Source organism: Haemaphysalis longicornis, unplaced genomic scaffold (genome assembly GCF_048455015.1).
Source record: "Haemaphysalis longicornis isolate Haplotype H1 unplaced genomic scaffold, Haemaphysalis longicornis Haplotype H1 scaffold_10, whole genome shotgun sequence".
NCBI lineage: Eukaryota > Metazoa > Arthropoda > Arachnida > Ixodida > Ixodidae > Haemaphysalis > Haemaphysalis longicornis.
In genome coordinates this window covers 126,351,245-126,376,594 of record NW_027526204.1, presented here as the reverse complement: position 1 = coordinate 126,376,594, position 25,350 = coordinate 126,351,245, and the positions used below count along the sequence as shown (strand labels likewise).

Here is a 25,350-nt window from a genome sequence, read left to right as displayed (position 1 = left end):
TCCCCACAGTCATAGCCGAGTGAATAAGACGACTGACGCTCGGGTACTAACTCATGGTCGTAGCCGAGTGGTCTATATAACTCCGTTGATCTACAGTCATAGGTTCGAATTCTGTCGGTTACAGTGATTTTTTTTTTATTATACTGTTATACTGAGTTTTGTGAAACGCCGGAGTCAACGAATTGCTTAACTTCTTCGCTTTTAAAACAAGGTCGCGGGCGTCGCACCCTCAGTTCACCCTATTAGTTGAGCGGACATCCTGTGACAAATGCCGAGTTTATCGATGTTGCGTGCGTGACCGCTGCGTTCCTTTGGTGGCCTAGATTATCGCGTCAAGTGGGATGTCGAGCGAACGTTTAGCTACTGCCACGCGCTGTCATCGGCGTTGTCAACTTTTTCTAGGTTGCCGCTCAGGCAGATTTCCTTGTCGGGCAAGCGATCCCGCGCGAGATAAAGTTGTTGCGGCAAATACGAGATCGCAATTTGAGCCCGGTTGAGGGCGGTGCCGAAGTGAACAGTAGATGTGCCCTTCGATCTGAAATCGCGCGCGCGACATTCGTGACCCTGAAGTGTCTCCGAAGTTACAAACATCGTGTGCAGAGATAACTGGCCACCGTGTTTCGCGGAAGCTGGCGTCCCGCGTCTCTGCGAGGGTCGAGAAACGCTACGCGTGCTCCGTTCTTTCAAAACGAGCTTGCGACAATCCGCTTTGTGTCTGTAACCTTTCAAGCCGATGTGACCGTTTTATGCGTCGAAGATACCCTAAACGTCCAACACTATTCAACCCGATGTGACCATTGTAGCTTCGAAGTTATTCAAAACGTCCATAGACGTCTGCAGGGTGTCCTAATTATGTCCGCATCACGTCCCCATTACGTCCACCTCACGTTCTAATTGAGCCTCTGTCACACCTGTAAATATTCTTATCCACCACTCCCCTTTCAAGGCGAGATCTTTCTCCACACTCCTGACACCGTGCAATGCGTCGCGGTAGTGGCTTTAGCGGAGATTATATAACCCACCAGGCCAACCTTCTTTCCTTCTCCTGTCGCCCGTTTATTAGCAAGAGCCCGAACACTGAGTGCTATAGACCGCGTTGGTGATAATGACAGCGGTAATGTCGGCGAAAAGCGGGTTCACACTTTCGATGAAAACAGACAAAAGAAATACTGCACACGCCGCTGTCGTGTTTTCAAGCGAAGCTTGTATTGGCCGACTCATGTCGCCGTCGGTGTTGCCGTTTAGGTAGTACGCTAGAACTCCCTTTTTGCCCACAGCTGGAGGCCGCAAAACCCCCGCTGCCCCAAGTGGTGCGCCGGATCACGCCATACTCCCAGTCAATAACAGGCGCTACCTGCCTCCAGAGAATGGAAACGGAAATTAGCTCGTCCCGCACGCGTCGTTTTTCACCATTTCAAGGCCTGCTGCGCCGTGGGTAGGGCGCCCTTGGTCCGCTCCGCCGAAGAGCACGTACCCCTGAAAGAACGACAACGGAAACAGCCCAGTGAACGTGCGTGTGTTCGGCGAGCGGCAATCGGAGAGCCAGGCGAAATGACATCGGCGGGCCGATGAAGGGATTCGGCAAGCAGGGGTTAAGGAATTGGTTTGACAGGGATTTCGCAAGGGATTAGGGCTTCACAGGTTTGGACAAGCCTCCCGTGCGCCTCTGTTCCCGATAGGGGAGGGGTTGGTGAATTTTTGTCCCTGAATCCGTCTTCAGTTTGAGCCGCTCTTACGCCAGTTATGTGTCAACTCGCACAGACAGAGCCATTAGGCGGTAATGTCGTCCTCTCGGATCATCATTTATTGAGCGTCGATCATCCTATCTGCGCTATCACGGTGAACTGTCACAGCGGGGCATGACAGCGTCCCCATTCGGGTGTTTTTGTTAATACGACGCAATAGTTCAGTGTCGATACCTCTTTAATAATGACACATACCGCGAAAAGCACCCGGTCAGTGTTCACAGCTATTGTACCAGACTGCGCAGACAGATTTATTTTCAGTAGTAAACAAAAAACAATTGTCATTTGTTGTTCGGCCTTCTTATGCTGTCGGCAGCAGTTATTTGCGAGGAATAGAGCACGAAATTTGCGCATGTCGTTCGTGTAGCTGCTGACGAAGGTGTTTTTGCGAGCCATTTAATATTGAAGGCGTCTCGTTAGCATGGAGAAAAACTCCAGTGCTTTCTCGCTGGCCTCACTTTTTGTTCAACAGCAATAGCGCATGAAGGGAGGGAAGAAGGAAGGAATTAAAGCAATTAGGGAGGAAATTAATAAATTAACGAAGCAAAGGAATTAAGGGACGGAATAAATTGAGGATTTTGGGGAGGAAATAAATTAACTAAATGACGGAGTGAAAGAAGGAAGAACATTAAGGAACTAAGTAAATGGACTAAGGAGACAATAAAGGAAGGAAATTTTCTTGGTTCAAAAGCACGGTAGCCCAAGACGCCTTCTTGGGAAGTTGTGGTGAGGACGTGAGCGGGTTCACGGTAAAGCGACATTATTCTTTTCTGTGTGCTCCCAAATACGGTTCGTGCCCGTGCTGCCCTTGCAAAGTTACTTATCGGGCAAACAAAAAATTCCCTCTTCAAGCAGTTCCTTTCATTCTTGCTATCTCACGTGTGGCACGCCTAAGAGTCTCCTATTCACCCATTGTTCCCGCCCTTAACTCGCAAACAAGACAAGATGGGTCAACGAAGTTATCAGCATGAACCTCTCAGAGGTTATCACGAAACGGCGATTGTCTCGACGTGTGTTTTTTTTTTTTTTCCACAAACTGCAAGACCGGTAGTCTCTTTGTGCGCGCATGTGTCTGAATAAAATTCCTCGTGCACTTACTGAGAACGAGGACAAAAAAAATTCAGGAAGCTCACACCAACGCGTAAGACATGAAGGTAGCGAAGCTGTACGTAACCTTCACGACCATTACGAAGGTTTAAGTACACGATTGCAGCCGATTTGGTTCTTCTTCGCTGCCGAAATGACCTTTACTTGATCATTGTTGCTATAAGTACGAGCTGCGTTCCCTTTTTTAGAGAAGTAATCATTGGAAATCACCTTGGAGGGATGCACTCTACGACGTGTATTTTTCGTTCCGAGCAAGGGTGTGTGCAGATGAATTCCTGGACGGGGTGCTCGTGTTTGAGGAATCTCTCTTTTTGGGGGTACGGAAGTGTGGATATCCTTCTGGGGGGTGTTGAGGGGGGTGTATAAATCCCTGGCTCGCATGGATACGATGGCAGCTGTCGTCACCACATGCACCGGGCATGTCGCCAGTCCGCGAATTAGCCTACGGGGCACCGCAAGACGACTGGCTCCAAGCGGCTCATCCCCTAGTAACCTACCAAAGCAGCACACAGCCCTACAAGCTGGGTAGGCAACGGTACCCTCCTGCCCACCCATCCCTCACCAAGAAACAGGAGCATAAACTCAGGCTTTGCAAACAAACACGTTCCCACGCCTATCTAAACTTCGCGCCATCAATCCCACCCTTCACAGCACCACCTGCTCTCAATGCGGTGAGACGGTTTGTCACATTTGAATATTAACAATTGTTATCACGCATATAATCTATTTATAACATCTTTATGCATTATAAATGGGATTTCGGGTATTTTCGTAGCCTTTTTGTCAGTTTCAGCTACTGCGTCTCGTACGTTTTTGTGGGTTTGCCCCTTTTAGGTCGGTTTCGGCTATTTCTGTTGGATATTTTTCAACGCCGTGGTTTTTAACCATTGTAAGTTGGTTTTGACTATTATTTATTTCTGTTCGGGTGGTTTTGCATACTTTAGGTACGTTTATGCTGTGAAATAATCCCCAGAGCAAGCTCAGGTGATGGCTGACTGTACTGACGAGGAAACGCATTCACGCCAACGGGGGGATGATGAAATGACAAATCCCACCACGTGCTCTCTTTCTTTCTTTTTTTTTACAAAAATAAATTTCCTCATCTCTCCCTCCGTGGCTGGGGTGCACCTATTCCACTCACGTGCCATCACGTTTCATTGGCACACTTCACAGGGGTCATTCCATGCCAAACGTCCCAGCCGTAAGGTCGACCATCACGGATTTGTTCAGTAAAAAATGTGGGTCATCCTCGCATGACCCACAATGCTCCCTCAAAGTATTTTTGTCCAAAAAATGTTTGTTCTTTTTCTAGCCACCCTTTTACCTCCAGGGTTTGAAGCAAAGTTAGGTCTGTCAAAAAATTCATTAAAAAATAACTTCTTTTTCGATCGCCACCATTTTTTCGTGGAAAACATGTTGAGGCCCTGGGCTGCTCTATGCTGCATTTTAAAAATATTATTGCTTTTCTTTTTGCTGTAAGTACGCCATTAAGAAAATACGCGATTTCGAGCATTTTCCAACATTTTTTTAGCAAATACAAGCACATTCTCTCAGCCAATGAAGCAATTGTTTCTGTATTTCAACATTGTGGACAATTGGTAAAAAATATTGACACTGAAAAATGGAGAAATGTTCGAGAAAACACTTGTCAAATTTGGAAAAATCTCCTTTCTGGCCCATATTCACCCCAAATTTGCGCGTTGTTGTGCTCGTAGTAAAAATGTCAAATACGAGGCATTCGCTAGTACACACGACGGCAGTTTATTTTGGAAAGTTTAATCAGAACAGATTATTTGATGAATTTTTTGACAGACCTAGCTTTGATTTGAAAACCCTGGAAATAAAAGGGCGGCCAGAAAAAGAATAAAATTTTTTTTGGTCAAAAACACTTTGAAGGGAGCATTCTAGGTCATGCGAGGATGGCCCACAATTTTTGGTGAACAAATCCGTGATGGTCGACTTTACGGCAGGGACGTTTGGCATGGTATGACCCGTAGGCGAACGCCTGTTCCGTAGCTGGAAACGCGCCGATGTGTCGCAATGCTAACTCAGTCGGTTCTTAATTTAGTAACCAGGGTTTAATTCCCATTAAACTCAAACACGTTTTACTCATTACAGCGGCAGCCATTGTCTATACCGGACAACAACCCGTCTATACCTGACAACAATGGGGCACTAAAGCTGTGGCCTTTTGTTAAAAGCTTTCATGACTAGCCATTCAGTCATTAAAATTTATAATTGATGGCGGGCTCCAACAGCCGGTGCTATGAGCAATATCCTCTTCACCTGTAGCAACGCCAGGATACAAAGAATGGAACCCTTTCGATTGCAATGATACAGTCTGTCTCATTTTGTGTGCCTTCGTTCTGAGTGGAAAAGCTGCGTTTTTTTTTCTTTTTTTGCGTTGGCTTGTTCTCTGAGAGACCGCATGACAGTGAAGCTAACTCTCTAGAGCAGACGCTCGAGCCACGGTCGCTCGATCAATCTGTTGTGGCATCTTGAAGGAACAACACAAGGAACCATGCGGGGGAGAAGGGACAGTAACACAGCCGCGCACAAAGCAGTGTGTGTTCCTTTAAGGAGGCAGTGAAAAAACGCACGGAGCATTCCGTGTCCCCAGCTCTACACTGTAATACAGCAGGAAAGTGAGTTACTCCACTTTGTTTACTTTCCCGACAATATGATATCCAAATGAATAAGGTTTCCGTCTGGAACGCAGCACTCAGTTTTGATCCGGGATTTTACTGTTTAATTCAGCTCGGAGTAAGAAACGCAAGAATATTGGCATGTTTGATGAAATTCTAGCAATTACAAGCCACCCGAATTGCAGCTAGTGCTTCGAAATGCTCGGAAATATGCCGAAACCGCCTTTGACCTCCATTATCGTGTTTGCGCTGCGCGTATCAATCACGCCTTGGCTGTGGTACCTCTGATCACTCAGCTGATAGAGCACCATTGAATTGTACACATTAAACGTTTTCTTTTAGTGTGTTAATGCGTCTTAAGCTCGGTGCATGTTCGTGCAAAGCGCAGACGCATTTTCTTTCTGCGACGCATTCTAGGCGAACCTCCCTCTCTAAATATTCTCAAGCGGCACACGATTTCCCTGGAATATCTTCATAACTGAATGTGGTCAGTGACGTCTTTTCCGGAAATTCCGCCGTTAGGTATAAGTCACCCCCATTGACGGTGGTGCACTGCTGTGAAGCAGAAGTGGTTGCAGTATACCAGCCACTTCTCTGGCGAAAGGAAACTGAAACGAGCAAAAAGTACTCGTAAGCGCAACGCAGGAGGGGGGCGTCAGAGGTGTAATAGTAGTGGTGTATCGTAATTAACATAGTGTAGCTAGTTTATCGGAACTACGACGGCACCGTCACAAAGTACAGTCTTTGTCAAAATTTTGTGGGCCAAGCCGGAAACGCGCAGGCTGCAAAAAAATCCATGTACAAGCTTACATCCTGAGCGAGGCTCGAACTTTTTATGCAGGAAAGCTGTAGAGAAAACACCTTTCTTTCTCACTGTCTTCAAATATTTTTGTCACATTTAAACGTAAAGCCGATTCTTTGAAGTCTTTGTGGTCGAGAAGGCTTAAGATTGGCCCACAAAATTTTGACAATGGGTGTACGTCTCTGAGCTCCTCCGTGGCTCTGCGAGACTGCAATGCGGGCACCAGGAAACAATAAAATTGATTGAAAGCTCCGTTTGTAAGCGGAAGCTTCAGTTTCTAGTCGAAAAGGGACGCTTTCGTTCAACCACCCGATACGGGCACCGTCTCCGTGTGCGGTCGTGCCCCGGTGGTAACGAAATCCGGGAGGAGTTACGGCGAATGAAAAACGATTTTAAAAAAACAGCACAAAAATGTAGAAGTGCAGGTTCTCGAAGAAATAACACTATTAAGGCAACGCAGATTGTTTCGAATCAGCTCAGAAAATTCCAGGCCGATTGTAACCGTGTGCACTACAGTATCAGTTTATGCGGGTCTTCGAACAACTCAAACACGCAATCAGCCGTTCTCATACAGCAGCAAAGGGAACTTGCGCGCGGCTCGCATTACTTAGCGGACCTGGCGATAAACAGCAATTCAGTCGTCTCAAACGGGCGGCCTTATCGTTCTATGGGTTCAGCAGAACGCTCACCCTTCACCACACAATGCCGCTTCGTATGGTTTGATCGAGCTCGGGAATACGCACTCGTGATTAAACACGCTCGCGTCGACGGTCGTGTGTCATGTACACGTTCGTTTCGTCACACCTGCAGAGGCTCTCCCACTCCTTCACCAACTCCTTCACGTGTTCAAATACCTGCTTAAAGGGACCACAAAGAATACGACTTTGTTTAGTTTGAAATAACCAGCTTTTGATTACTCATTCTTCTATATTCCAGCAGCGAAGGACGTTTCAAAGAGTTTTTTATGCCTCAATAGGTCTCTTCTATTTGGCCTCCACTGTCTGCATGAATTCATAATGAGTATACAGCCTGTTCAGCGCGGCCGCCGCCACTGCAGAACTGGCCCTGCACTCTTGTCGTATGCTTCTGCACCTCCTCCCTTGGAAGCGCAGGGAAGGCCGTGAACTCATCCTGCGCTCTCAGCACCGTCGGTGAATCGAAGAGAAAAGTGCAGGCGCCGCGCGCTGCACTCGAAAATCGAAGAGGCGAGTGTTGCACTACCTGAATGAGTGCAGCGAGTGCAGCCAATTTCTGTGAGCGCCACAAGCGCACTGCAAGAAAGCCAACTTTCTCCGACGATGATGATGATCGTCGGTGAAGTGAAAGAAAAACGCTTCCGGTGGTAGGAATCGAACCTTGGTCCCTGGCGTTCTGAAGCCGGCGTCTGTCTGATTTCTCCATTCCGACACGGTCGAAGCAGTTTCAGTTTGGCTCCCATCGTAGCAGCCGGCGACGATGGGAGCCAGCGTGCCGAAGGACTGCTGCGTAAGGACGGCGCGCTCCGCCAGGTGGCGCTCAATTTCATGACCAACTAGAGTTCCTGTATATAGCTCCCCTAGGGCATAGAGTTTCTTAGTAAGTATACTAGAGAGGAAACTGCGCCTTTTAAGCCATGTCGTCGTGGGTTCCATGGAAATACTTTTTGGCTTGGGCATGGCATGACAATTGGATTCTTGAGTGGTTTTTAGGATTTGCTTTCGTCGCTATGCATAAACACGTCTCCGAGCTGCGAAGAAGCCGAAATCCTACCTGTTCTGTGGTAGCCGTGTTCGGTGAAACAGCAGGCAATGCGTTATCGCACCTGACGTTGCTCATGCCGCAGTCGAAGGACGCATGACTGAGAGGCTAATATGCCGCCGCGAAATTTGTAGCCGACGAAAAGAAGAAACAAAACGTACTTCGACGGAGACAAGATACGACCACGGGGATACGACAGATACGGGCGCTTGTATGCGTCCTATCTTGTCATTGCGCACGACTGTTTAACGCCACGTTTTCTTTTTTCTTGTTAAACTAGTTCGGTGCGCCGGCTCACCACGAAGGCAACGTTTCAATAGGCACGCTCAAAAAACTTTCCAAACTCTTCAAGCAACTTATTATTTGCAATAATGGTAAAATTAATAAAATCAGTCTCTAATGAGTCCCCCCCCCCCCCCCCAAATATTAACCTTGTTCGTGACTACGACCATGGCCTGCGGAATAGCAGGCACTACCGTTCCGGCAAAAATACGCCTTACTTACTTTTTCTTTAGTTTTTAAACAGCCTGTTTTTATTTTCCACTTCTTTAGTTTTTAAACAGCCTGTTTTTACTTTCCACTTACATAATCGCACACTATTCTTCGCGTTTTGGTGGCAATTTGTTTAAATTTGCGGTCACTAAAGCGTTTCGATCCAAGCCAATGATGAAACTAAGGCGAGCGTGATGTATAATTAGAGTGTACTAGAAGTTCTTCTAGTACACTCTAGTATAATGGCCGTCCATGAGTACACAGACGGCCTTGATGCATGAGCCGCATAGACGCTAGCGCGAGATTCCTCTCTAGTGTGTATTGTAAGAAACTCTATGCCCCAGGGAAGCAGAGTTGTGCGTCCATCCGCCATCTGAGTTCCAGGTCGTGCGGGAAAGCCACCCGTCTCGCATGTACGAGCTGCCGCCGGGCCGCCGCGCCAACGGCAGCGGCGAGGAGGAGCGGCGATGCCAAACAGATCGCCAACTTTACTTCGCTAGCAGTGAGACATGCGACTGCTCACATAAAATGTTTTGCGGTCGTACCAGTCAATACCGATTGTACCGATCAGTATCTAAATGCCGGCCAGCACAGCGTACATAAGTAAATCCCCCGACTACCATATCTGATTGATTGATTGATTGATTGATTGATTGATTGATTGATTGATTGATTGATTGATTGATTGATTGATTGATTGATTGATTGATTGATTGTAGGGTTTAACGCGCCGACGCAACGCAGGCGATGAGGCGCGCCGTAGTGGAGGGCTCTGGATTAATTTTGACCACCTGGGGATCTTTAACGTGCGCTGAAATGTCGTACACACGGGTGTTTTTGCTTTTCGCCTCCATGAGAAAAGCGGCCGCGCGGCCGGGAATCGAACCCGCGATTTCATGCTCAGCAGCACAAGGCCTTAGTCACTGAGCCACCGCGGCGGCTCGGCTACCATATCTGCCTGCTCCACCAGCATTCTGTATAGGTGAGCGTTCCCGTTCATTGAAATATTCGGAAACTTTAGCGGCTTTGGCTTTACGCCGAAAAGATTTCTATTTCGTGAAGTTAGTCTATGCACGTGCAAAAGGTTACAAGGAAAGCTTGGATTTGTACAAAGCAGCTTCAACAGGGCCATTCTGTGCGTTGAAGCGCTATTATACAGGGTGTTGCGACGATAATTGGAGCGAGCGAACCGCCGCTCTGTTCGCGCTCAAACTTCACACGAAGGTCGCATTTTGTGGTCCGTTTTGTTTGGCGCCGGGAAAAATGACGGTACTTAATCTGTTTATTCTGAAAATAAGTAAAAACGATTTTCGCCTATGTGAAAATGGCGACAGATTTGGACGTGCAAGCCAGCGCACGCTGATCTCGGAACTACGGCGCCACTTGGGGCCTGCAGACCGAAACGCACGTTTGGGATTCACGGTAGGAAGGAGCCAAATGGTGTATCAGACGATCCCCGATCCGGATTTCCGCGATATATATATATATATAGGACAGAAATCATGGTTGGACTGTAGTAGGTCATTGAAACAGATAAAGAACTTTGAAAGACAGAAAGTGGAGAAAAAATTCCCGCCGGATGGGATCCGAACCCACGACCTCCAGAATACCGGTCTGGTGCGATTACCACTACGCCACCGGCGGGGCTATTTTCCCCTCCACTTTCTGGGGTATTTATGTTAGGGAATTTTTGTTTCCTGCGCTTGGGGAGAAGGCCCCCTTCACCCCGAGTAGTCAGTGGCGCTGGCTACCACCCCCAAGCGCAGGAAACAAAAATTCCTTAAGATATACTCCAGAAAGCGGAGGGGAAAATAGCCCCGCCGGTAGCGTAGTGGTAATCGCACCAGACCGGTATTCTGGAGGTCGTGGGTTCGGATCCCACCCGGCGGGCATTTTTTCTCCACTTTCTTTCTGTCTTATTTCAACGAGCCCCTCATTTCCTAATCTGATTCGCTATATATATATAGCGAATCAGAATAGGAAATGAGGGGCTCGTTGAAAATAAGACAGAAATAAGAATTGGCAGTCAAGAAGACCTATGAAAGCAAAGGGGAGGATGTAGTTGGTCAAGATAAAGAATTTGGAAAATAAGAAAGTGGAGAAAAAATGCCCGCCAGGCGCGATCCGAACCCACGACCTCTGGTGCGATCGCATCAGACCGGTATTCTGGAGGTCGTGGGTTCGGATCCCACCTGGCGGGCATTTTTTCTCCACTTTCTCATTTTCCAAATTCTTTATCTTGACCAACTACATCCTCCCCTTTGCTTTCCGAGGTCTTCTTGACTGACAATTCTTATTTCTGTCTTATATATATATATATATATGAATGAATGAATGAACTCCCGTGAAGACTAACTCAAAGGGGCCAGATAATTTGTTCGTCTAATCAGAGGCCCTGTCAAAACAATCGGCTTAACGGCACTGTAACGTCTAACGCAACGGCACTTGTAATGCCGATTCTTAGGACAGGCCAGGCGCAGAATGAAAGCGGGTCCATAAATTGTCGCTGGTTTGTTGAAGCCCGAGCGGAAACTGCAAACTGTTAGGTGCAAAGTGGTGCGTTCACAGCGACCTTTGCCCACTGTGACTATAGGACCCGTTTTCTCTCTCTCTCTCTCTCTCTCTCTCTCTCTCTCTCTCTCTCTCTCTCTCTCTCTCTCTCTCTCTCTCTCTCTCTATATATATATATATATATATATATATATATATATATATATATATATATATATATATCGCTCTCTCTCTCTCTCTCTCTCTCTATATATATATATATATATATATATATATATATATATATATATATATATATATATATATATATATCTCTAACGAAGTGTTTTTTTTAACAAGAACAAGTGTGAGGACGGTGTTATACATGTCATGGTTCTCTGTTCCTTACACTACAGGACGCCAAAAAAAAATTTAAAGAAACACAAAAGTTGGTGTGTACTTTGAAAAGGCAATGATGGCAAAATGCAAGTTTGCTTCGTTAAAAAGACTGCTTTGTCCAGGTAAAAAGAGCATCTGTTCTATTGCGCACTTCAAGAAAAAAATGGCAGCATCTCCACTCCGTGGATGATGGCGAGGATGCGGAGTACGGGGACTCGAAATGGCATCCGATTTGCGCCCCGACCGTCATTCGGTTTGAGCCGTGAGAGTTGAGTTCTTAGATGGGGGGGATGATTCGTATTCGGTGAAGCTCGTTATCTTCGCAGACGTTGAACAGCAGCGTCACGATTCTGAAGTTCATTTCCGTCCATGGCGGGAAGAGGGTGTGTGATTTCCGGAACCCGCTGTGCACCGCGACGCCGTCTCGTGTTTACGCGTAGCGCCATCTAGCGTAGTTCGATGCAGTCACTGTGTATTACAACTTCATCACAACCTGACTACACTGGTGTTTTTGCGCGTTTTCTTATTGCTAGGTTATGTGTTTTCGAGTGTTTTGGAGTGTCCTTGTACACTTTTAGGTAGTTTCCGCACATATTTTCACTTGATGGTGGTGTGCGCACGGATGGACGCGGACGGACATTGGGAGGTCCTCGGGTACTCCGCACCGTTACAAGCGAGGGAGTCAGCCGTTTGACTCTCGGGTACTAACTCACGGTCGTAGTTGCACAGTGGGTAAGACGACGACGACTGGCACTAATTCTGTCTGGTCTATTAGACACAGGCTCGAATCCTGCCGGTGTCTGTGTGATTTCTTGCGATTGTAAATGCTATGCGCACGGACGCGGACGGACATTGTGAGGTCCTAAGGTGCTCCGCACCTAAAAGAATAATAGAGATGTTTTAGCAAGCTTATAAAACAGTGGGGACTTCTTAACCACTATCCGGAAATTTTTCCAAAGCGCCACATAAAACAATGCTTGTGCTATTGGCGCCGCCCATCTAAGCCACAGCCGAAAAACATGACTGGGCAATTTTATTTGGCCTCTAGTCCCCTTTGATCGTATGGCATGAAAGCTAATGTGCAATTAAACCGATAACTGTGTTTCTAGTGCTCACCCATAATGCGTCCCCCCTGCCGGTATTACTCCATTGTGGCGCGATATTCAAATGTTTCTTTCAATATTTGTGCGTTTTCTTTGTTAATACACGTCTTTTTGGCTGGAATCGAGATGAGTGAGTTACCAAAGGATAGTTTTTTTTTTCGGCTGAACAAAGTTATATTTTCTCTCAATGCCCCCCTAAGTTTTTTTACCGTAGCAGCTAGGCACCTGTGAGCGTGCTTCGAGCCTTTTATTTGTTTCAACCTGAACCCGGGATCGGATTTCATGAACCCGGAATTGTGTACCATCATCCACCATAACTCCAGAGACGCAAAGGTCATGTGGCGAGGTTATTTCGAATCACTGCCCTTGTCGAAATGTTTTCTAGTGAACGTCTGTAGCCTGCGGAAATATTCTTCATGGCGCCGCTATGGCTGGCTATAATAGTACCCAAAACTTCCCGTTCTGGTGTTCGTACTCAGGCCAGGACGTGATACTTTTCTACTCAGCGTACATTCCCCAAGCGCAGCTTTGTCAGTCTTACCATTAATACTTCAATCACCTGTATCTGATCCTATCCAATTCTGCGAATTTCAGGCCAGTTTGATATTTTTGAAAATCAAACGCTTCGGCATTCCATAAGGCTTCGCGCTGAGCCTGATTTACGGCGAGGGTATGATAATGTTGCCGCCACGTTGGGCCCACCTTTTTGCCGATGTAATTGCACTCTGACATAATCTAATTCACTAAATTAAATCTGATAAGACTACCAAAGAGGAACCTATCACAGATGCATAATACTCAGCATTGACATTTCACCACTGCTGACACACTCTCTGCTTTCTTATCGCTAGCCGAGATAACAGTATCAGATAAGGTATAGCATTTAGCTGTGCTCAGTCACAAACAGATGAAATTCGAACAGAAACATATGAGCCAGACAACGCAGAATTGAAAAAAAAGTACTGTTCTTTGAAGTACACTAATCGCGCGGTATTGGTATATCCGGTAAGGTTGTTAATACAGATTGTTAATAACTTCGTTTATGTAACTCGCGTCATTTTGACATCACGCTATTTGGGTGTGCTGGTTCATATTTTCGTGTTCGCGTTTCATTTATCCTTTACTGTACGCAGTTTACTGATATGGCAGGTACGCTGACATCAGTGCGAGACACGTAGACACTAAAAGCAACGTAGACACTGCGCTCGAATTTTGTTTCCACTTGCAGGACTTTCAGGCCCAGAAAGAACGAGTGAAACGCGCCAGAGAACTCTTACCCCTCACCTTCAAGTTCGGCCCAATAAGGGTTTCGAACTTTGGTTTTCGTCGTGTCTGCCGCTTTCGAGAAAATCTTATCTGTGACGGCGGCCATTCGGAGGCGCTCGCCTGCGCGAGAAGTGCGTTTTGCCAGGCCCTTATTACACAGTCCACAGCAATGTAACTATATAGACAATCCACCGACCCGTACACAGTGAGCGTACAACAAACACTTTCGGAACATACGCATGTAGTCCATGGGCAAAAGAAATGACGCAGGCTCACACTCACGCGTGAGATTTGCGAAGCTGTAGGTAACCTTCACGACCATACCGACGGTTTTAGCCACCGATTGCAGCCGATTTGCTCCTTCTTCTTCGCCGCCGCAACGACCTTTACTCCATCTTTGTTGCAATAACGGCGAAGAAGCAAATAGAAGAAGCGGAACGAACGAACGGAACGCGCATCCTTAATATGGGCGCCCGCAGGTGCGACGTGTACCCTATCACGTGTTCTGTGTCCGGCAGGTGGCGTGATTCTTCTCGTCAAAGCCACAGCCGAGTGATTAAGCCGTTTGACTTTTTCTCTCCTTGGAATCCTGCGATGCCGGTGATTTCTTTACTTGATACTGTTATACTGAGTTTTGTGAAACGGCAGAATCAACGAATTGCTAAACAGCTTCTCTGTTAAAAAAGCTATAGTAGTGCCCGGACGATGGCTCACGAGAAACTATAGCGCACCCGCCGCGGTGGCTCAGTGGCTAAGGCGTTGCGCTGCTGAGCACGAGGTCGCGGGTTCGATTCCCGGCCGCGGCGGCCGCTTTTCTGATGGAGGCGAAAAGCAAAAACGCCCGTGTGTACGAGATTTCGGCGCACGATAAAGATCCCCAGGTGGTCAAAATTAATCCGGAGCCCTCCACTACGGCGCGCCTCATCGCCTGCGTTGCGTCGGCGCGTTAAACCCAACAATCAATCGAGAAACTATAGCGCGGGAGAAAAATGAGCACTGCCTTTCTTCCATCTACCTGGGATACGCCAGGGTACAAAGTGTAAAAAAATCAAGGAGGCTCACAGTAAAGCTTAAGACTTGAAGATAGAGAAGCTGTGCGCAACCTTCACGACCATAACGACGGTTTAAGGGGACACGCGGGTCGAAAAATCGCCATTTTTTCGAAATATGTCGTTTTTTTTTTTTTTTGTTTTCACTTGCATTATCATCTTTGACTATCCCCCTTAAATGAAAAAAAAATGGAAACGAAATACGAACGAGAACTTAGTGAAACTCGTGTCTGAGCGACTCGCGGTGAGCCTAGAAATCACGCAATCAAGCCGAATGTCGGCCGTCTTCGAGAGTTTTTGCTGCACGGCAGCGCGGCTGGCCGCCATTTCAGTTACTTGAGAGAGGTAGAGACAAAGCCTTCTTCTCTCAATCAAACCGCTCGCCAGCTTCGTATCTCCACGTAAAAAATAAAAAAAAAATTTCTTCCCGCTGTTTTGAGAGCTCCCACTGGGTATTTAAATCACGTGACGCGAAATCGGGACCGCCATTGGCTCTCGCCGCTTGCAGGCGCCATCGCCTTCGTCGTTCCGTTCACTACTTCGCGCTATCTTTTCTATTTCCTTATCGTGTGTTGTTAAGCATGGACGGTGAGAAGAAGCATGATATTCATCGCCGCAAGTCCCGGACTTCACGCCCGTACAAGGGAAAGCGGAAGCGGCGCGGCATTGCGACGATTGCGGCCAACGCCGGCACGACCGGCACGGCGAGGCCTAACGGCGACGCGCCTTCAAGCGTTGCGAGATCGGCTCAATCAGGCGAGGCTGGTTTTATCAGTGACGCTATCACCTTTGTAAGCGCATCGGGGAAGAAGTTTCAGCCTTCCAAGGCGGTGAGACAGTCGGCAACGGGAGTGGTGCAAGCGCAGTTACCTCCGAAGTCGACGGTCTGAGTGACCTTGTGAGCGGCGCCGTGTGCGCGATGTGCGGGAAGTGCGAACTCGTCGTAGTTGAGGTCGCAAACAAGCGGAAGGGTCTCGCATCGGTACTGGAACTCAATCGCAAAAGAGCATTTCTGCGGGGGGGCGCGCCTGCAAGTCGTGTGGATTACGTATTGGTGGTTGTTGTTGTAATTGTTGTCTTCCAGCGTAGACATTGTCGATGAAGTCGATGGTGAAACGTGCCGTGAACCCCCTGCCGCGGCTATGACGCAACGTGGAGCGGCTATGACGCAACGTGGCGCGGCTATGACGCAACACAATCCAACACAATCCACTTTAATCCAATCCAAGCCAATCCAATCGAATCCAATCTAATGCCCCTCGCGAGAGAGTGTTATAGCGCCGAAATCGCCACCACGCGAACGCGTGATGCTGACGTCACGATCACGCCACAGATGTTAGCGACCGCAGCGCGCGACGCTGCGGTCGAGAGACCGCGGAGACCTAACGCGGCGAGAGAGGGTGTTGCGCACGTCCCCACCTGTTGTGCGCCCGAACCGAACGTGGCAAGAGAGGGCGTTGCGAGCGGAGAGAAGGCGAGGAGGACGCGGGGGAGAGGGCGCACCTCTGGCCGACGGTTGAATGAGTCAAGGATATAAGGCACGTTCGCAACCTTCCGTTCTGTGTCGGCTTTGTGGCTCAGTTGGTAGAGTACCGTGCGCCTTGCGTTCCGCCCGCAGAGTCGTAGGATCGAAACCTGGCGCCGGCAAGTATTTATATAGTGTAGGGGGAGCGATGCGGACGCGGACTACGGACGCCAACGCGGGTGACATCGTGAGTTACTGAAATGCTCTGCATTTAAAATAGGGAGTGCCCTGCAGGAGTGGTTTCTTCTATCTACTCGTCGCAGGGCGCTGCCGCCATCGGCAGTGGAGGCCGCAACCCGGAACTCTGCAGGGGAAGTCCCCGTGATAGTTTCGCCATCAATGTGAAAGCGGTACTCGCTGCACGCGCGGTTGGCCTTGGACACGATCAGCTGTGCAGGTTTTGTGCCATTCTTGGTCTACCAAAACGACTGCACCAAAAGACGTTCCCCAACATTGCCAAGAAAGTTCATGCCGCGGCCACAAAAGTAGTCTCTGACAACCATGCTGAATAAAATTGACAGTTGGGCTAGTTGTTTTTGATTCATCGTAAGCAGCGCTAGATACGGGACACAGAAGAGAAGACACACACGACGGCGCTAACTCGCAACTGACTTTATTAGGCGTAAACACAAATATATACTCAGAAAGAACACATGCCCAGGTCAACCCCGAAAATGCAGATTTGATAAACACAAAGGTCACAGGATTACGATTCGAAAAAACACAAGATTACACTGCACATAGTCAACAATCAACCAGCAAGACATCTAAATTAATGCATTTGACAAGAACAGAAATTCCTTTTCATGAAGTGCCACGGACGCGTGGCTGATACACTTATCATCGTGCTTTCTTATATCAAAAAGCTTCGATTACCTCGCGTGTCAATTGGTGCTTGACACAAGCGTGTTGTGGCGACACAAGCACCAATTGACACGCGAGGTAATAGAAGCTTTTTGATATAAGAAAGCACGATGATAAGTGTATCAGCCAAGCCCCCTGTAGCACTTTGAGAATGCCGTCGAAGGGGTATTTTTATTTGCATTAACAGATTAAGTTTACAACTTCCAACACTCGCAACATTCATCATCATCAACAACAACATCCTAATTAAGTCCCCTGCAGGACGAAGGCCTCTCCCAGCGACCTCCAACCGCTCCTGTCCTGCTTTACTCGAGTCCACAATTTACCCCCGAATTAGTCTATTTCATCCCTAGATCAGGTTAATGGCCTTCCCATTCTTCTATACCCATGTCTTGGTATCCACTCTGTTACACTAATTGTCCACCGGTTCTCGGTTCGTCTCACTACATGGCCAGCCCAAGCCCATTTCTTTTTCTTAAGTTAATCTATGTTACCTTCTACTTTAGTTTGTTCCGTGGTCCAGGAAGCTCGTTTCCTGTCCCTGAATGTTACTCCTGACATTATTCGTTCCATGGCCCGTTGAGGCGACCTGCTTTGTAGTTGTTCAGTAGGGCGCCACGTTTCCGCTCCGTATACGTCATCGCCGGCTGTATGCGCTGGTTGTATATTTTTCGCTTGAGTGAGAGGTAGCTTACTGTGCATTATTTGCGAGTGCTTGCCGAGTGCTCCCTGCAGCCCATACATATTCTGCACCGGATTTCCCTTTTGTGGTTGGGGTCAGCGCTAACCATGTGTCCGAGGTAGTATATTCCTTTACTTCTACCGTTTCGTTTCCTAAGCTGAAGAGGACGTTTTTGGCTTGCTTATTCCTTATTACTTAGCACTTATTCGTATTTATTTTTAGCTCCAAGGCTGTGCCGTGACTACGACGTAGCCTTGCTGAGTAAGACTGCAGAACACATGCAAACAATGCGGGGACTACATTCACAAAAACCAACTTTGTGCTTCTTTAAGGCCGCATCCATGTCTTCGGCTTTTATACAGTCAGGGCTGCCTCAAAGGAGACATTTTTAAGTGAATACAGCTGAAAATTTAGCTCCTCAAGCGGAAAATTCAGCTCTTCAACGGGCCTTTTAATTGATTGATTGATTGTGGGGTTTAATGCGCCGACGCAACGGAGGCGATGAGGCGCGCCGTAGAGGAGGGCTCCGGATTAATTTTGAACACCCGGGGATCTTTAACGTGCGCCGAAATCTCGTACACACGGGTTTTTTTGCTTTTCGCCGGCATCAAAAAAGCGGCCGTCGCGACAGGGAATCGAACCCACGTCCTCGTGCTCAGCAGCGCAAAGCCTTAGCCACTGAGCCACGGCGGGTGGAACAAGTCTTTTAAATGTGATACTAATTTGTTCCTGCTTAACGGGAAATCGAATTGCAATGTTTTCAATCACATTTCGTATAACATAATTGTCAAGTGTAGCCAGCCTTTAGAGTTGTGGTTATGTGCTCCGAAAGCGTTGACTCGTTAATCTTTACATCAACCGTTTTCTCAAGCTCGTTCCTCTTGTTATTTCTTTCAAGACCCCTCCCCCCCCCCCCCCCTAATGCTACTCTTTGTGCTCTTGTGAGGGTAAATTTACGAGCCAATTATAACAGCAGCTGTCCTTTTGTTTTTCTCGTCTCGTTCGCAGACTCTGCCGACCTGTTCGCGACGCCCGGCATTCCGTGGCAAGCCATCTGCCGGAGCAAGATGTGCGTCAAGACCTTCTTCTTCGCCACGGCCACCTTCCTGCTCGGCATGGTCTTCCTCATTACCATGCGGCTCTCCATGCACGACCTGCGGGTCACCGTCGACTACGACCTCCCTCCCGCCCTGGACGGCTGGAAGGTGCAGGCGTTGTGCCAGGGCTCAGTCAACGTTCTCTTCTTCGTGCACACCGCCTCCGAGCACGCGTCGCACCGGCAGTTCCTACGCAACACGCTGGGCGACCCTGTCGTCAGCGAGCAGCTCAACTCGGCCGTCGTCTTCTTCGTCGGCCAGTCCCGGAACCACACCGTGCGCCAGGCGGTCGTCGATGAAGCGCGCACGATGGGCGACCTCGTCGTGTTCCCCTTCGTGGACACGTACCGCAACCTGACCTACAAGTTCGTCTACGGCCTCAAGTGGGCCACCGACAACTGCCGCGACTCCGTGCGCTTCGTGGTCAAGATCGACGACGACGCGCTGGTGAACGTGTTCCTCCTGGGCGACTACCTCAAGAACGTCACGGCCGAGGACACCAGCATCCACTGCCTCGCCTGGAAGCGCACGCCCGTGGTGCGCAACCGCCGGTCCAAGTGGTTCGTCACCCGCCAGGAGTACTCGGCACGGATGTACCCTACCTACTGCGGCGGCCTTGGCTTCATCCTGCCAGTGAGGACGCTGCCTATGCTGTTCAACGCCTCGAGGCAGGCCACGTTCCTGTGGATCGATGACGTCTACTCCACGGGCATCTTGGCCAAGGTGGCCCGCGTGGGACACGTGCAACTTAGGAAGTACTACGACCTCTACCCGAATGAGACGGCGCCCAGCGTCAAGCCCGGGGCCATGTTCACGCATCTGGGCACGCCGAGCATTGTGGAGCAGCGCTACAGGCTGTGGGACGATCTCTTGCAAATGCACAATGTGAGCGCCTCGCGGACAGAGGGTTCCGGGGGCTAAGTCCCCGGACAGCTCTCCTCGAAACTAGCTTCTTTCTTTTCAAATGTGGCAGTGAGCCAGCCAAAGGCATCAAAGATCCGACACTCCGCGATTCACTTCCTCGACGGGGTGCAGAGAGCGTTGAGGAGCCACACTGCGTTGGAAGTGTTCGCCTGCGTGCCGTGTGCATCCTGTGCTGTGTTGTGTGTGCTTGTGCGTGTTCCACGCGATGTGGCCGGAAGTTCCTCTAGAAGAAACGTAATTTATATGACTCGCTTGTGCGCATGCGTGTTGTTTGCCGTGCCAGGCTGCAGGGCAGTGTGTTCGCAGATGTTCACGTTGCGCTATGGCAACCGATTGAAGGTGTCCGTTTCTACATGATGTGTACTACGTAGAGAAGCGACCATAAGTATCTAAACGGACCAATCTAATTCGTTAGCACCGGCATTGCTGTGCAATGCAGATTATGTGCACTGGCTATATTGCTGTCTAAATCATTTGCGTGGGACCACTAACTTGACTCATAATTTCCCAGGACTTGTTTGCCATGGTAACTATAGTCCTGCGGCATTACAAATGTTGAACATTTCATGGTAGTGGCTTGTTTCCGCGACGCCTAGGGGTTGTACGCGGCCCTTGAGACGTGCTTGCGTTGCATCAATCATGAACATGCGCAACCGTGATATAGAGTTCCTGGCAGACAGCAACGGGATTAGTCAAATCATGCGTCAGGTGGAAATTCGGATGTTTTTGTGCAACAAATTACGCGGCAAGCTCGCTATGTATGTTATAACAAACGCCCGGTACAGGATACTGACATCGTTATAAGCGGTATTTTGTTAAAAGCGGAACTTTTTTCCCCTGCATTCAGTTTGAACTGTGAAAAACCTCCGAGTGAAGCGACTTCGTATACCGAGGGTTTATGTGCGTTGTTAATTTAAGTCATTTTTAGATTGTACACGGAGCACGTGGTTGTTGACTTTCGCGCTAAGTGTGGTGCGTGCTTTATCGTGAACCCGGCACGTTACGTATTGATCGCTGCTTTGTTGTGTATTTATAGAATCGGAGCGTTATACCTTTTGTTGTTATTAACTCCATTTTTATGCAAGCGTTGCCCGAAGAATGTTCGAGAAATCACCCACCAACCAGATAAAAGTTGCGGAATTCGCAATTCTTTCGTTCTGTTTTTAATGTTTCGCAGTGTACACATGCTCTTTTTTTTTCTGTTCTTCTTTTTCCTTTTTCTGAATGGGTGCGCGGGCTTATAACGTCCGCATTCTTATTTCGTATTGTTTACCGATTTTCGGTCAGCTAATCACAGAGAATACTGGTTGCAGTGGCTTATGAGCTATGGCGCTGTATACCGTGAAGTTTCATGGTCGCGGGTTCGACCTCCGATCACAGCAGTTGTACATATATTATACAGTCCAGTCACAAAACTGCCGACCACACGATGGCTGGAACACGTAGTATTCGAAAGCCCACGGTGGTCTTAACTTTAATGGGGCCATGAAGTCGATATACAACTTTGTTCAATTTGAAAAAAAAAAAAAAAACTAGCCTTTCGTAACTCTCTTGGTTCCATTACAGACACAAAATGGGTTTTTTAACAAAAAAAAACATTATAAAACACCTTTCAAATCTCGCGCTTCACTGACGTAATATGGGCAGGAATGACGTAATATTGGACATCACTAAACACATAGTTATGAGTGTTTTCTGCTTGTATGCCTTCAAACGGTATTAGAGAGTCCACTACAATCGCCCAGTTATGTTTCTTGGCAGTAGTCAGCAGCCGCCAAACGCACAACCAAGATTATGTGACGTCATAGATAAATCGCTGGAAAGGAGCTAAGGAGTATCCACTCCTTGCGTTTTCTTTAATATCTCGGTTTTTTTTTGTTTGCGATAAAATCGGTACCATTGTTATCGTGACAAGGTAGCCTTTCTCATGAATTGTGACTTCATGGCCACTTTAAACATCTACGACGTGCCTCGTAGGTCTAACGTCAGCATGATAAAATAGCAACTAGTAGTTAGTTGAAATTAGTTACTTTCAAAGCAAGCAAAGCACGCATGACATGGGACCACGCCTCACGCCCGTTTGAGGAGATTTCGATGCACTTTAAAGACTCCGGGTGATAAAGAAAATTAATCCGCACTCTCCGCTCAGCGCGACTCGTATGCGTATCATCTACCCGTAAACCGTACGGGAACTTGATTTCTGAATACGAAGAAGAAAAAAAACCGCAAAAGGGAACAAGTCGTCGATGTGGCTTATCTATCCGAAAGTATACAGAAGCTATCAGAAGCTATCAACGGCGTTGCACGGCGTTGCAAGGCTCACTTTCTCCTACACCTTAGAGGTCACGCCGGGGGTGACCAGCACGTAGGTCTCAAGAGGCTGGCCGGTCTTATCTCCTTATATGTCGCAGCGTAGTGCGAATGATTTCACCGGCAATAGCAACTGTTGGAGCGGCAAACCGCCGTTTCGCCAGCAAACCGCACGTGGCATGCAACCGTGCGGGGAGCATGCTACACTAAATACGCGGCGAGCTCAGTACGCCTCGGCCGGCGTGATTGCCACGCACGTCTGGCGAGTTTCCTGTTGATACAACAGGGGATTCGCCGACTGCGCTTCTATTAGCTGGTACGGCTGACAGAAGTCACGGAACCTCTTGCAAAGAAAGTGGAAACTTCTGCAAATCAGCGTCATCAGCATCATCCTCGCGTCCACTGCAAGACGAAGGCCTCTCCCTTTGACCACCAGAAGCTCCTGTCTCGCGCTGCCCGAGTGCATTCTTTTTCTCCGAATTTCCTTATCGAGTCCCTTCATTGAGTTAATGACCTGCCCCTTCTTCCAGACCCGTCTTTCGGTATACACCGGTTGTCTTGTCAATATTTGAATTTTACAAATTTGTAGTGAAAATATGTAAGACGGTGGTTTTATTTCAAATTTTCATTACCCAGTTGGGTGGGCGAACCAGATCCATTACGTCGACTTCGCGACTCCACTTGCCAAGTTTTCGATGGACATCGCATCGAATGCAGAACGGTCTATTATTTGTCCATCTCCAATCGACGGAAACGGGCAGCGGTCACTCCTTCGGATACCACTGAGCAGCTGTGCCTGTTGTGTTGTTGAAAAACTTCAATAATTTCATCTAGGCGATGTGGGACTGGCGCCTCATTCCAGTAGGCCATGTGACGACCGCGCTGCCTCAGACCGGGGGTTGATGGGCATTCAAATCGGCGCTGGTCGTCGACTCGAAATGCACTGATAACACAAGTAATCATCACCACTGCACGTATCTAGGACAATTCTGTACCCGTACCCTTTCCTGAAAAATAAAGTAAAACTTGAAATGTGCGTCAGGGCGCATTTTAATAGAGTTCCCTTTGAGGAAATTTGGCAACGGCTCTAAGCATGATTATGTTCAGTGGGCGGGGTAGGTACAGGCGGCCGCAAAATAAAGCGGACCATGTAACCTGTGTGCGCAGGGGTTCATGATGGCAAAGTTACAAGCTCGTTCAGTTTGAAACAACTAGCCTTTGATCGAGTTCACCGAGCTCCATTCCAGCCACTAGAGACGTTTCGTCAAGAGAAAAAAGAAATAGCGAGAAATATTGAACTTTCAAATTTCGCGCTACGCGACGTCAGCAGTGACGTCATAGAGGACGCTAAAACATTTTGCAGTGCATTAACTGCACGCTAGTATGGTGCGTTCAAAACGGAACTTGAGGCCCCACTACAAGCACACAGTCATGTTTCGTGGCGGTGTACTTGATCGGCGACTGCCTATCGTACAAACAAAACACCGTGGTGCCAGAACGATCCGGCGACAGGCTTTTTAACAAATTAGGCGTGTATTTTGTTGTCCTGACGCCCTTGAAATGTCGGCGCGCCTCCGTCCGGCGGGAGTCTTTTTGCAAGTCCTTCCCATCGGGCTGCTTTTAATAAAACGAAATTGAAAAAAAAAAAAAAAAACAGTCTGGCTAGGTTAAATAGATAACAGTAGTAATAGTAATAAATCTATTGTCCAGGTACAATTACAACCGGTGAGATTGGGTTGGGTTTAAATTAATTTTAGATTGAGTTTATATTAGGTTAGGCTGGGTTTTTTGTTTGCTTAGGTTATGTTACGTTACGTTGAAACGGCATTTTTAGGTCGGTGACGCGAAAGAACGACGTGCGAACAGACTCCATATTCCGGCCCAGCGCCTGCTACAGAGATTGCTTGGTGCGCATGCGTGTTCTCCAGTAAATGCACGTCAATTTCATCGGTTGCCGTAGCCACACTCCGATTATTTGAAACGTGCGTTGCGCCGAGCAGCAATCCGAACAAAATGCGAGACAGCGTTGAAAAAATTCTGGAAAGCTTGCACTCACGTGCAAGACTTGAATGGCGATGCTGTACGTGAGCATTGACGGACACGTAGTTAAGTTTCATTGTTTACTCCATAGTGCTAGTCGTCGCGGTCGTCGTACGCGTCGAAGGAATCGTCGTCTTCGCGAGTGGTGGGTGCAAAGTCGCTGCGCAGATGCTGCCACGTGAAGGGCTCTTTTACGATACTGGTCGCATGCGCACGACGACACGAGGACTCTACAAACGAACCGAGAGGCGCACGCTATGACATAACTTACCGTTCGAGCAGGAGTTGCGGCGATTCCGGCGTGGCCTTGAACTGAGTAGTGCACACTACGACGTGCCGTATACGTGTCTTTTAAATGCAGAGCATTTCAGTAACTCACGATGTCACCCGCGTTGACGTCCGTAGTCCGCACCGCACCCCTCTCTACTATATAAAAAAAAAATACTATCCGGCGCCAGGTTTCGATCCCTCGACCCTGCGGGCGAAACGCAACGTACATGGCGCTCTAACCACTGCGCCACAAAGCCGACACAGAATGGGACGCTACTAACGCACCTTATATCGTTGACTCATTCAAATTACTGCTGACGAGCGCTCTCTCGTCAGCAGTTGCCACAAGTGCAACAACATTAACGTAACGCAAACTACTTAACGTCGTGCGCCCCCGGAAATGCTCTGCATTTGGTCGTGCCCCTCGCGAGGGGGATGTTTATACAGGAACTCCTACTTCTAGCGGACTCCTGGCGCCCTCGTTCTGCCATTGTAGAGACTATGAGGCGGTCTTCCAAGGGCGCCAAATTTGAATTCTACAAAATCGATTTTTTCCGTTATACTAGCGGGTATTGCGACAGCTGCGCGATAGCGTTCCTCTCGGGTAGTTTTATGCAACACCGAACTTACAGCCAGTAATAACAGCTCCGCGGTTAAAAAGAAGCATTTACAGATTAGTACTTTACACAGGCGAGACGCCATTTGCCACCAGCGCAGTCCAAAAGAGAAGCCTTTAGTCGTCAGCAGCAGCAGTACGATGTCCAGAAGCAGCCGCCAGCATGCGCGGTAGCCGCGTAACGCTT

The 25,350-nt window shown here is 48.2% G+C and overlaps 1 protein-coding gene and 1 non-coding gene across 4 annotated transcripts in view; both read left to right on the top strand.

Annotated features, from left to right (window-relative positions):
• LOC144159271 (beta-1,3-galactosyltransferase 1-like) overlaps nt 1-21,074 on the top strand; it is a 129,320-nt gene extending 108,246 nt beyond the window's left edge. For all 3 annotated transcript variants that reach the window (XM_077690655.1, XM_077690656.1, XM_077690653.1), the window contains one exon: nt 18,915-21,074. In XM_077690655.1, the coding sequence (XP_077546781.1) occupies nt 18,915-19,924 (1,010 nt within the window). In that variant the 3' untranslated portion in view covers nt 19,925-21,074. The remainder of the gene's footprint in view (nt 1-18,914) is intronic.
• On the top strand, nt 10,346-10,418 carry Trnat-ggu (transfer RNA threonine (anticodon GGU)). The gene has a single exon. It is a non-coding gene; the product is annotated as a tRNA-Thr (tRNA).
• Nucleotides 21,075-25,350: the final 4,276 nt, after the last annotated feature.